We start from the raw sequence: 11,926 nt of genomic DNA, 5'->3' as shown, positions 1-11,926 counted from the left end.
CCCACGGTCTGCCAGCCAGACCGTGACACAGAGTCTGAAGTCTGGAGATTGGATGTTGATAAGGCCATGGAGAGGAAGTGCTGATCCAGTCCACGATGGAAAGGTTCCTATCGGGTGCTGCTGATGACGACCACAGCAGTGAAGATTGCTGGAAGAAACACTTGGATATATCAAGCGCACTGCAAGAAGGTGACACACATCCAGGCCAGCTTGGAGTAAGTGGCAGGAAGACTGGGTACAAAGGGTGGGGGGGAGTCTCCAGGGCCCCTCGTCTCAATCTGGTGAAGAAACCAACTGAGCCACAGGTACTCATCAGAATGGCTGGGAATGTGCTGTGCGCCTTCTTGAGCCTGTGGACCCTGAGTGGGATGACAGGGAGCGCACTGGGACAGAGCAAACCACACCCAGTACCCGCATGAGTTTTCAACAACTACTGGTGGCAGTTTAAGAACACAACCGCTCACATAAAGAGCGAGACCAATGGTTATGCTTGTGATGCCACTGGCTACACATTCTTCTGGACTGTGGCCATATAGCATCACTGAGATTGAGACAGTTTGTTTGGTTGCCTTAGCAACACATCCAGGAGTAAATGTACTTGGAACACTGCCAACTTTTCAACTGCTCTGAACCTGAATGGACGGGTGATTCACCAGTAGCTGGGAAGGTGAACTGCTCTGGTACGACAGACCTGCTAGTCTGACTCCAAGTATCTGACTTGCTGCAGGACATTGAACAGCTAAATGAACTGGAAACAGGCCAATTACCTATGTGTATGAAGGGCAATGGATTAGTCCAAGTTGGAGATTTACCATGGAATTTGTGCAACATCACCTATTCTTGTGTCTTCTGCAAGAAGGATGTAAACAGAGAAGCCTTTTGTCTACATTTACATCATGAACACTTGAGGTTTTGAGCCAAGAAGATCAAAACAGCTTGATCCAATTTCCTTTACAAAGCTTTTTCTGCCGTGATAACAGGACAGGAGAAGAGTTGCAAATGCAGATAATTCACCAGTTGACTCTAACCCCCACAGGATGCCTACAGTGAGAAGATTTGGGGGGTTGATAGGAGTCATGAAGAAGGGTTTTGACCAGCCTACAGCTTTGAAGTTAGCTGAGAGCCACATGGACAAACAATGAAGTCAACTGATGTGTTTGAATGCCTATGTCTGTATACAGTTGGATTGTAGTGACACATGATTTTTGAGAATGATGATTCTTCTTGTTTGACCTTTGACATTCAGTTGTTTACTTGTAGAAATACAGGATGAATCGCATGACAGGAGTAGATGTACCATAAGGCTGGATAGCTTGGTTAATGTCTAACTCCTGTTTTTGTATTGTTAATACTGATTTGCTTATGTATAGGATGCATTTTACCGTGTATAATATCAATGCTAACTAAAATGATTCCTAATACATTTGTTAATTATGTACTTTTATAACAATATGAATTGACTGTAATGAATGACATGACAGAAGCCTGTGTGTAAATGACGCCTGCGCTGAAAATGTCAAGCACGAGGTGCATGGCTAAGAATATACTACACAGGAATCATTTGGAGCATAGAAATCACAACACAGGAGGGAATGTTAGAGTGAATTGTTAAATGTTGTCATTTTTATGCTTGCCAACTCTGATGAAAGGAATTCCACTGTCCTTCCCCCCAGATTCTCGAGGTTCTGGGTGGGGGGCTATAGTGTTTTTTTGCAGATACATCCTATCTGGAAGATCTGTTTCTTGTGATGTTGCTCCTGCTTTTATGACTCTTTGGTCAGCAGGAGGTAACACACACACACACACACACACACACACACACACACACTCTTACAGAAGTTCACACATATACATACAATGCCTTGTCTTAGAACCATGTGGGCGTTGCTTTGCTGTGATGTGTTTTGTGTGAACTGTCTCTCAATAAAAGGCAGCAGGAGGAGGTCAGAGTCGGGGTCATTTTCGTGGTGGACACAGACGAGGCCTCCCTTGCAAGTAATCGATCGATCGACTGTCTTGGTTTCTTCATGATGAATAAGTCTCTAGAATTAGCGGGGCTTGTGGAAACACAGACCCAACATGGCACAGACACCAGGAGCCATGACTGTGGTGGAGAATGACCACCTAATGCTGTTTCACTTTGCCATGCAAAGTACTTTGACACTCTGGAGAAGGCCTTTCCTCTGTATCATTGTTGTTGCCATTTGCGTGTGAGAGCTTGGATTGTGGGGAAGATTAAAGATGAACAAAGGGTGGTGAGAGAACAGTGAAGTGAGGATACACAGTGTGAAACTCCTTTAAGTGAACAATAATGTTGATGTGATATACAGAATGTCAGGAAAGAAATTCTGGTTTTAACGTGATTCTTGATTTAAGAATCAAAGGGTGGGAGTTTATAGGAATATCTTTTACTTATGTATTAATCACATTATTGTATAATGCGAGCACGAGCCTCTTTGTTTTGTGCCGGCAATATGAAACAGTCCATGCAGGACTGTGGAGCTTCCCTGGTCTGCATGGCATGTTACCAGAGGGAACACAGCTTACAACAGTGAGCATGGAGAGGGCACCGAGCATGAACTCATGAGACTGTGAGAACAGCTCGATGTCCACCAGAGAACTCCCAAACACTGGGCAGAGGATCCACAGCAGGACCTACTGGACCTACTGGCCGAGTGTGCGGCCTGCGAGACGTGGCGACAGCAGCTAGTCACCGCAGGAGAGCTTTTCCATTTTGGATCGGGGCAACAGAAACCTGGGAGGCTGCCTAGAAAGGCTCCCACCTCAAAGGTAATCAACACACACCAGCCACACACGGTACCACACACAAGCATGCACACACAGCAAAAAGTGGAGATCCAACGATCACCAGTTTCACATCTGCACAGCTGATTTATAGTTAAGCTGGTCTGTAGAGTTCACATGGAGCCGGTGTGGGTGACGGGACTCTAAAAGTCGTCATTAGACATTCGTCATTTAACATATTGATCAGGATCATACTTTGATTATAAATTTGATTAAAAATAAAGATGATTTACTACTAGCTGACATGGACAAAGCTCTTTTTTACAGTGATACCAAAAACCTAACACATAAGGCTGGATGTTAAATCCTTTTACCCCCTCAAAGATGTGATGACAGGGGACAGACTTCAACCTCTCTCTGTCCCATCTCTTCAGAGTGAAATTGGTTTTTTTTCTTTTTTTATTGAGCTGAGATCAGATTTGTGATGGTCACTCTGATAACTTGACATTGTGGCCCTTAAACAATTTTGCCACAGTTTCTGTACAACTGTGTGTTTAAAGCTCAAGTTCAGCTCTTGAAGGTCTTCAGCTGCTCATGTTGCAGATCCACTGTGAGCTGAAATTCCAATGAAGCTGTCAGAAAAATCAAAGTGATGTTTCAGATTAGTCAATGAGCCTGTTAGTTAATAACTGTGTAAGATGGTGTTATGGTCCCCTGATCCTCTGCTGCCTACCCACCATCTATCTTTCCTTTCTTGTCATTGTGGTGCTGCATGGCCCACTTTCTCCTGAGATTCAGTTCACAGACACATGTTCTGATAGTTTTCTTTACAATTTGCTGCTAGAATTCAAAATTGATTGTGTGATTAATGATGGTGAGCCAGATGGGCCAAACCATGATCCTATCAGCAGCATGTTTCATTGTAGTGGTGCATCATTGATGGGATAAATGGACTGGTGCTTATATAGTGATTTTCTATTTTCATGTGGACTAAAGTAGTGGACTGACCAACAGACTGACATTAACATCAGAGCCGTGCTGCTAGTGTGGCTAAAAGAAAAGAGAAGAAGAGACAGTCATGTTGATATGAACATTAGAGAAACACATCATGGAGCTGAAATATGATCCTGCTTCCTCATTTGGACTCATTCACCTCAGCTGACACGTTCAACAGCAGACAGGTTTTTGTATTAGTCTTTCTCACTGTGGGAGGATGGTGGAACACCTACTACTACCACATCTTTGGCTCTGGAACTAAACTGTCTGTAACAGGTAAGAACAAACATTTATTTTCCTTCAGTTGTTTTATTGTAGAAGCTGAAAATGTGTTTAAAGTCAGTTTCTGCTGCTTCAGGCTTTACATGTTAGTTTTTCATCATTAGTAGAGAATTCATCTGCAGCCATTGTTACATAAGAAAAGCTCAATAATCTCTGAAAACATGTTGAAATCTCACTGAACAACTAAAGTTATTCTTTATTTCTGCAAATATTAGTGATGTTACAAACATTTAGGATTTGATCCTCTCAGTAATTCTGCACCATCTGCTGGTTTTTGAACAAAACATCCTATTTGACATTAAAAATAATCATTTTTGTATTAAAATGTACAAGGAAATCAGAGCGATTGTGTATGTTTAAATAATGACATTGAGAAATAAGTTAATTCAGAAAGTATTAAGAATACATGAATATGTCAGTTAAAACTGATACTTTTAAATAATTATAGTAAAAATAATTCATGTACATAATGTTAAGTTTGCAAGTAATGAATTAATACCAATATATATGTGGTTTATGAAAATAATACATTTTTAATGGTTAAGTTAATATATTATTTAAGAATATTTTTAATAAAATAAAAATAAATAAAACGTCAATTGAGGAAGTAATGAAAAATATTTTAACTTTACATATAGAATAAGAATAGAACAGAATCTTTATTGTCACGGTTACAAGATTAACAAAACACACTTTGGCATCTCTCCATTGGCAGCATGTAGACTTACATTTAGATTCTTTACAATAACGTAAATATCTACAAAGTAACACAGGCATCTACACACCAAAAAGATATGCACAAGTTATCTACATACACACATATATATGCATATGGAGAGCACCGGGCCGCTGCGACTGCTCGCATCACCATCTTGTGAACATGAATTAATTAATATATTGGTGCCAACTAAAGTGTTTCTATTCTGATGGACAGTTTACATTTACTTTAATCATATTTGACCAAATTAAATATATTTGGAAAAATATTATTTGGTAAATGTTGGATCTCAATAATAGTGTCAGACACTGCAAGCATTTCAATATAATTAAAAGAATGTTATCAAGTCTGTTACATCAAGTTATATTTGCTTTAAACTTTACATATTTGAAAAAATATCATTAACATGTTTCAGTACATACATAAAAAAGTAAGAAACTAATAAGACTGTATTTCTGTGTTAATCTTATGTATGTATGTAATATTTAATGTTTAAGATGTCATTTCCACGCTCTCAGTATTTAAACTGAATTTTAAAATATTTTTTAAAGTTATATGATATTAAATGGTGTTGTTATTATTATTACATTAACTATAAGAGTTTTTTCAAGCTGGCAGTGCACAAAAGAGGGAACATCACTGAAACACTATGAGTCCATCACAGGACAGAACAGAGAACCAGTGATACTCACAGTCAAACCTACAGATAATTCATAATCACCAGTTAACTGAAAAAACTTGTCTTTGGATTGTAGATGGAAACCAGAGAAGAACGACACAGGCACCGAGAGTTCCTGCAAACACACAGCAGAGCCCCACCCGACCAGCAGGTCTGAACACACAACCGTCTTGCTTGAGGCTACAGCGCTAAACACAACACCACCATTTATGTTTTCAGTTATTTCTTTTAAAACTAATAAAAGGAAACAACAGAACATAATCTCTGTGTTGTTCAACCAGCAGGACCCAGAGTCCACGTGGAGGGGAACAGTTCCCTGCTGTGTGTGCCCCCAGCCATGTTTCCTCACCTGGTCCAGCTGTCGTGTAAAAGACAGAAGAAGAACGGCCGGCTGGAGGAGCTGCCCCCTGCTGATGGAGAGCAGCTGGAGCTCAGAGAGTCGGGACGCAACACCTCCATCTTACTGATCCATCAGCAGGAGAAAAGCACATATGAATGTACCTGCTGGGTGAAGCACGAGGGGGGCACAGTGGAGGCCCAAACACAACAAGGTAATGAAGGCTTGGTGACTGTGTTCAGCAGTGATTCAGCTTCATGTGGAGATGCTGTCAAAGAGAGCAGAGCAGCAGAGGACTGACATTTCTCACTGCAGCTCCAAACATTTGACTCCTTTTCTGTTTCAGAGCTTCCAGCTCCAGCAGCCTCCTGTCCTCCAGAGAGAGAGCCAGCAGACCTGCCAGCTCTGCAGCCAGCTGACTGTAAGATCACCTGCTGCCTCTCTGCATGGACAGCTCCAATGTCCAATGAGGGAGCTGGAACAAGTTTAGGCTCTTAAAGTTGCACTGATCAAATCTTCATCCAACAAGCTCTGATAAAGCCACTGTACACTAGCTGCTCAGCACCAAACAGCAGACAGACCATAATATGTCAGAGATCAGTTTGTTAGCTGCTTGTGGAGTTCTTCTGCCCCCAAGTGGACACAAACACTACATCAATTCATCCACTTGAAGAAGAAGCTGTGACTGTTTCTATTTGGACTTTTTCTCCTTGATCTGAGAGGAATAACCCGACTGTCTGTCTGTCTCTTTGTGTCTGTCTGTCCTTCAGTGTCCTTCCAGTCTCAGTGCAGGGTGAAGCTGCTCTGCCTGCTGCACACAGTGCTGATAGTGAAGAGTCTGGTGTACTGCTGTGGACTCTCTCTGCTGATGATGCTCACAAACAAGGGAGCGTCCACCAACTGCACACATGCTGACTGACTGTTTCCTGCTCGCCTTTTCTCACCATCACATCTCATCAATTCATCTCATTCATCACTTTGATCACAAATGTTAGTTATGATGTGTTGTGCTTATTTTGCCTTTTTCTTCAACAGTTAGAAGATCATCTGAAATAAATACATCTTTACATGTATTGTTGCTCTGAGTTAGAATTCTTTTTGTACTTATTGTGACTTTTATTGTAGTAACAAAAACCATCAGGAATATTTTTATCACAAGTTTTTGTTTGATTTTCAAATGTCAAACAGTGTAGTTGTGTTTGTGTGAAGAATAAAGATTTGAAGATGAAGAGTTTGATTCTACTTTCATTGTGTGATCAACAACAACCCGTGTGAGTGAAGCACAAACAGACAATAATGTGCTCGCAGCTTGTTGTGTGTTGTGTCATTTTTGACATTTCATGAAGTCACAAAAATGTGTGCGACTCATTAAAGGAGTCTGTACGTGTCAGTCAGTGCTCTGTATTCATGTGTTCACCTCATTAAAGTCACTCAGACACTTTTCTCCTCCAAACTTACAGCACAGCTTCATATTTCACTGACTGATTCTTTCATTACATCCATCAAGGGTCACACAGTGAAATTAGTGCAAACTTACAAATGTGTTGCAACAATTTTGGCCTCCAAACTGAACTTTGAGACAAACAGTGAAGCTGTGAGCAAAAAGAGGCTCCAGTGTGTGTCATGGTGGAGGAAACTGTTGTATTCCCACATTAAAAACATGCTGATCTTATTGGATTTTTCCCTCAAAGTCTTTTTCCTCCTTTTTCTCTTCATCCAAATGTTCTAGCAGGCTGACTGTGAGTCCCTGTTGAACCTGTACAGCAGAAAGTAACAGCAGTCAGCGGCCTCCACTTGACTTCATGACTTCAACCCCTCGCACAGTCACTTTCACTTTCTTCCTTCTGTCTTTTAGTCCTAAAATGTAGAACAACACCAGATCCAAATATTTGTGTCCTTCACTCACATCTTCAAATGATCCCTTCCATATCAGAGATGATACAAAGGCAACATTTGTCTTATTTCTCTTTCATGAATCAAAAAGTACTTTTGTACTGTTGTGTAAATGTGTGTGTAAAGGTGGATGACTGCCTGCTGCAAATGAAATCTAACCATGGCTACAAATAAATGAAGCTGAAGCTGACGTGAAACACAGCCCTGTTTTTATTACTGTTTATAGATATTAGAATTGATGATCATCATTTTAATGATTCTTAAAACTGTCGTCAACAAAACAGAACAATTAAAAATGAGATGCTGTGAATATTATTTATTCATTTTGATTCACAAAAACAAAGAAAAGGTGAAGATGTTCAAAAAGTTAGATGAAGAAGAAAACAACAGATAACAGTGTGTGTTAGTAAATTCACAGCAACATGAATGTTTCTGAGTGTTTGTGCATCATGTGACCCAGATTTTTGGATCTGCTGTCAGATTGAAATGAAGACGATGAAACCACAGCAGCTTCAGCTGAGCTGTCAATCAGCAGCAGCAGTCTTATCTGTGGGCCGCAGGGGCTGATGGGAGCTTTGAGGACCTGTTAGAAACCACGTGGCCCTCGTCTGATCTCACAGCTCGTCCTTGTTTGGCCTCAGCTGCATCAGAGCGCCACTTCTCCCCAGGTTCACCAGAGGAAACACCACTGCACAAAATGCTTTTCCTCCCAGCTGCTGCTCTGTGCTGTCTGTGTTCAGGTGAGTGTTTCCAGCCAATCAGGAGCCAACAAAGTCAACCTGTAACAAACACTGTCACACTAACCTTCATCTATCTGTCTGTGTCTCTACAGCACTGGTTACCATGGCAGCAGAACAACTGAATCAAGATGGTTCAACATTGACCAGGAGAGTTGGACAAAGTGTCTGCTTCAGCTGCAGTGTGATTAATCAGTGTCCCACTGACTGGGTACACTGGTACCAAAAGAAAGAAACATTCAGAAAGATTCTTGAAATTAATAAAAATACTAAGAAATTGGCTTTAAATACAAATCATCCTCAGAAAAACGATTTCTCACCTGAAAATAATCAGAAAGACTGTGAGTTGAAGATAGAAAAAGTTAAACTCGATCATTCAGCCACCTACTACTGCTCCTGTTTGAAGTATGTTACCCACAGTGAGAAATGATCCCTGCAGCCTGAACAAAAACCAACAGATGAACAGATGTCAAACAGTGTCTGTGACAGGAAGAGAGCAGTAAACCACAGCCCAGCTTCACATGTTTCACCTCCATCTCAGAGTCACAAACATACTGAGCTCAGGGACCATTTTTATTTACTGCTGTCAGAAATTCAATTCTATTTATTTCTGTTTAAACAGATTTTTCATCCTGTTTTAAGACAGAAACAAGAGGAACAGATGACATCAAACTTCCAAATGTAAACAAATGTATCCTCAGTCCCACAAAAACATTTATTCAAAGTGAAAGAAAAACAGATTGTGTCAAACTGAATCAAAGTCCATCCCTCATTCACAGTGTTAATGTTCTCTTCATGAAAACTCTTCCAGCAGCACTTGTTGTTTAACACCTTTCAGTACATTTAACCAGACACTTGGACTGATGTCAGGTCAGGATTTTGTCCTTCTAGCAGCGGCTCATTAGGACGCTGATGTTGTTGGACAGGTTTCCATCAATTTCCTGTGGATGTTTATAGAGGATGAATCAGTCACGGTGCCTCATCTTTCTGTCACCTTCTTTTCTCTCTGATAGAAAAAAACAGATTTTGTATCTGAATATGTCAAATCTGGAATCACAGGACAAGATTTGTGCTTTCTGTTTGTGTTTCCTGACCAATCACATTTGAGCAGCTTTGGCTGCTTCATTTCATTTCCAGCATCGCTGCTGAAGAAGAATCAGAGTCTGACTGGATCAAACACACAGATTTAACAGCAGAAAAAGTGATTCCATGTAAAACACTCTCGTTCACCAGTTTTAACTCACATGACTTCATTTCCTCAAATTGAATCTTAGTCATTTAATCACAGGAAGTTTCTGGGATTTTGTTCCAGTCCTCCTGACAGAAATGCTGGAACTGAATCAGCTTTTATGAGTCTTTGTTCAATTTTGCTTCTCTCCATAAATTTTTACTGAACTGAGATCAGATTTGTGATGGTCGCTCTACTAACTTGACTTTGCTTTCTTTAAACTGCAGTTTTTGTCTATTTGTTCACTTCCTCACTGATGACCTTAGAACACATTAGTGTTCTTCTTCATGCCACCTTGTGAAGTAAACTTATACCTTGTCCCTGTTTCAGCATCTTCAGAAGCTCCTTTGCTGTTGTTCTGGGACTGATTTGCACTTTTCAAAACAGAGTCTGTTCATTTACAGGAGACTGAACACACATTTATGATATGACGGCCATATTGCCTGTTTTTTTATGTGCTGAGTTTATAATTCTTGTGTTTTCATTTAGTTTTGGTTCCTGTTTTGATTTTTTATTTCTTCTAGTGTTTCTGGTGTCCTCAGTGTTTCCTCCAAGGTTAGCTGCACAGAGATAACTACAAAGGAAAAAAAGAACAAAAAAACGTAGCACACTTCGCCCACGGCAGCTACAAGGATGGTGTGTGATATAGTTATTAGACCCTTCAGATTTACAGAGAATAGCAGCAACAGCCTTCACTGTTTTATAAGACACTAGTTCAGATCAGACAGACGAGCCACTCACTGTTGTCACGTTGTGTTGTGAAAGGACAGCCCGTCACATCCTCCTCTCCTGTCCACTCCACAGCCTGCCTGTTCAGAGAACCTGTAATATTATCACATGAACTATTACAGTGGAGCCTGAACCCACAGTGGGTGGAGCTCTACAGCCAGATGTGAACAGATGTGATGTTTACTGAGTGGCCCTCTGGCAACAACATATGCATCTCTTATATTTGCTCACAGTTTGTACAATGAAGGATGAAAACTAGGAATGATGTGTGCTCCTCGTGATGATAATTGTTTTTTAAGATTTCTTCAGCATTAAAGTAATCCAGTGACAGCTGTCAGTGTTTCCATGGCTACACAGCAAACAGTAGCTGTTTATGGTTAATTCAACAAACTGAATTGTAAACAAATACAGTTTAAAACAGCGCTTATGTGTAACTGTCCGTCAACGTGACCAATCACATTAAAACCCTCTTCCTCTGGCTCCGTCCTCCTAACCAGTGTTGCCAACTCCTCAGTAAGGAAAATCGCTATTGGCTGTCCTAAAAGTCACTAGAAGTCGCCAAATGACGTCATCGCCTAATTTGCATAATTGGTCATGTTAATCTAATTGTAACCTATGTTGTTGGAGAGAGAAATAACATCGTGGAAGAGACATAAAGTGAGTAAAAAACGTCCTAAATACATTTAGAATTTATTTAGAACTACAAATTAAACTTCTTTTAGCAATTATTGTTTTTTAATGTCACAATTCCAACCCTGCTCCTTTATCCGGGCCTAGACTGGCAAAAGTGACCCGAAATTGGCGCTCTGGTGGAATTACCTTGTGTGTGAGAGTGTGTGTTTATAAGTAGTTTTAAACCTTGTGATCCACAAAACAGCATAACAGTGAAAGAAGAATTGACTGCGTTACAGTCAGTGCGGAGCAGCGGCTTCGCTCATGCGCGATTCATTTGCCCTTTGGACGCACAGGTGTGAACATCTCCTGCCCTGATAGCAGCTGGGGGAGGACCATCCTCCGCCTGGGAGAGCTTTGGCACGGGTGAGGTGCCCACGGCCGCACCGCTGCTTGTTGAGAGTAAGAGCAATACGCTTTCACGTCAAAAAGTCGTCATAAATAAGTCTCCAATAATACCAGAAAAAGTCGCCAGATTTGTCACTAGTCGTTTTTTAGAAAAAAAAAGTCGCTAAGGGGGTCTGAAAATTCGCTAACACTGCTCCTAACAGTCAAAACGCAGGTGATTAAACTCCAATCGCATTCAAACTAATGACTGTAGAAAACATGAGCGACCCAACAGCTTCCCCCAAAAATTAAGTCAAAACATCTCTGGTGTCTGGCTGCAGGTTTCCTTCCTCCTGAGTTTGACTCTAATTACGACCATAACGCTGTTAAACTGGACGCAACGTCATCATGACAGCTTTGACTGGCAGCTGCAGTGATGGAGAAACCTGCGTATCTCTGTTCGGGAATAGCAGATAGAGCAGGGACGCTGAGAGGAGCTCCAGCGTTTTCACGGTGTGTTAACACCGAACGCGATAGACGCGAACAAAGCGTCAGGTTTACATGTAAAGTCAATGGAAAAGCG

At 40.9% G+C, this 11,926-nt stretch overlaps 1 protein-coding gene across 2 annotated transcripts; it reads left to right on the top strand.

Annotated features, from left to right (window-relative positions):
* The first annotated feature begins 3,510 nt into the window (after positions 1-3,510).
* On the top strand, positions 3,511-6,835 carry LOC120714681. 2 transcript variants are annotated; one of them, XM_040001012.1, is made up of 5 exons: positions 3,511-4,017; positions 5,497-5,571; positions 5,705-5,971; positions 6,104-6,178; positions 6,528-6,835. In XM_040001012.1, the coding sequence occupies exons 1-5, from the start codon at positions 3,867-3,869 to the stop codon at positions 6,674-6,676; spliced, it is 717 nt and encodes a 238-aa protein (XP_039856946.1). In that variant the 5' UTR covers positions 3,511-3,866; the 3' UTR covers positions 6,677-6,835. The 2 variants fall into 2 exon arrangements, with proteins under 2 accessions (XP_039856946.1, XP_039856945.1); XM_040001011.1 differs by having other exon boundaries at positions 5,702-5,971.
* Positions 6,836-11,926: the final 5,091 nt, after the last annotated feature.

Source organism: Simochromis diagramma, unplaced genomic scaffold, assembly GCF_900408965.1.
Source record: "Simochromis diagramma unplaced genomic scaffold, fSimDia1.1 OVJJ01000052.1, whole genome shotgun sequence".
Taxonomy (NCBI): Eukaryota; Metazoa; Chordata; class Actinopteri; order Cichliformes; family Cichlidae; genus Simochromis; species Simochromis diagramma.
The sequence above is the reverse complement of the archived record's forward strand: the minus strand, read 5'-3'. Positions and strand labels throughout refer to the sequence as shown.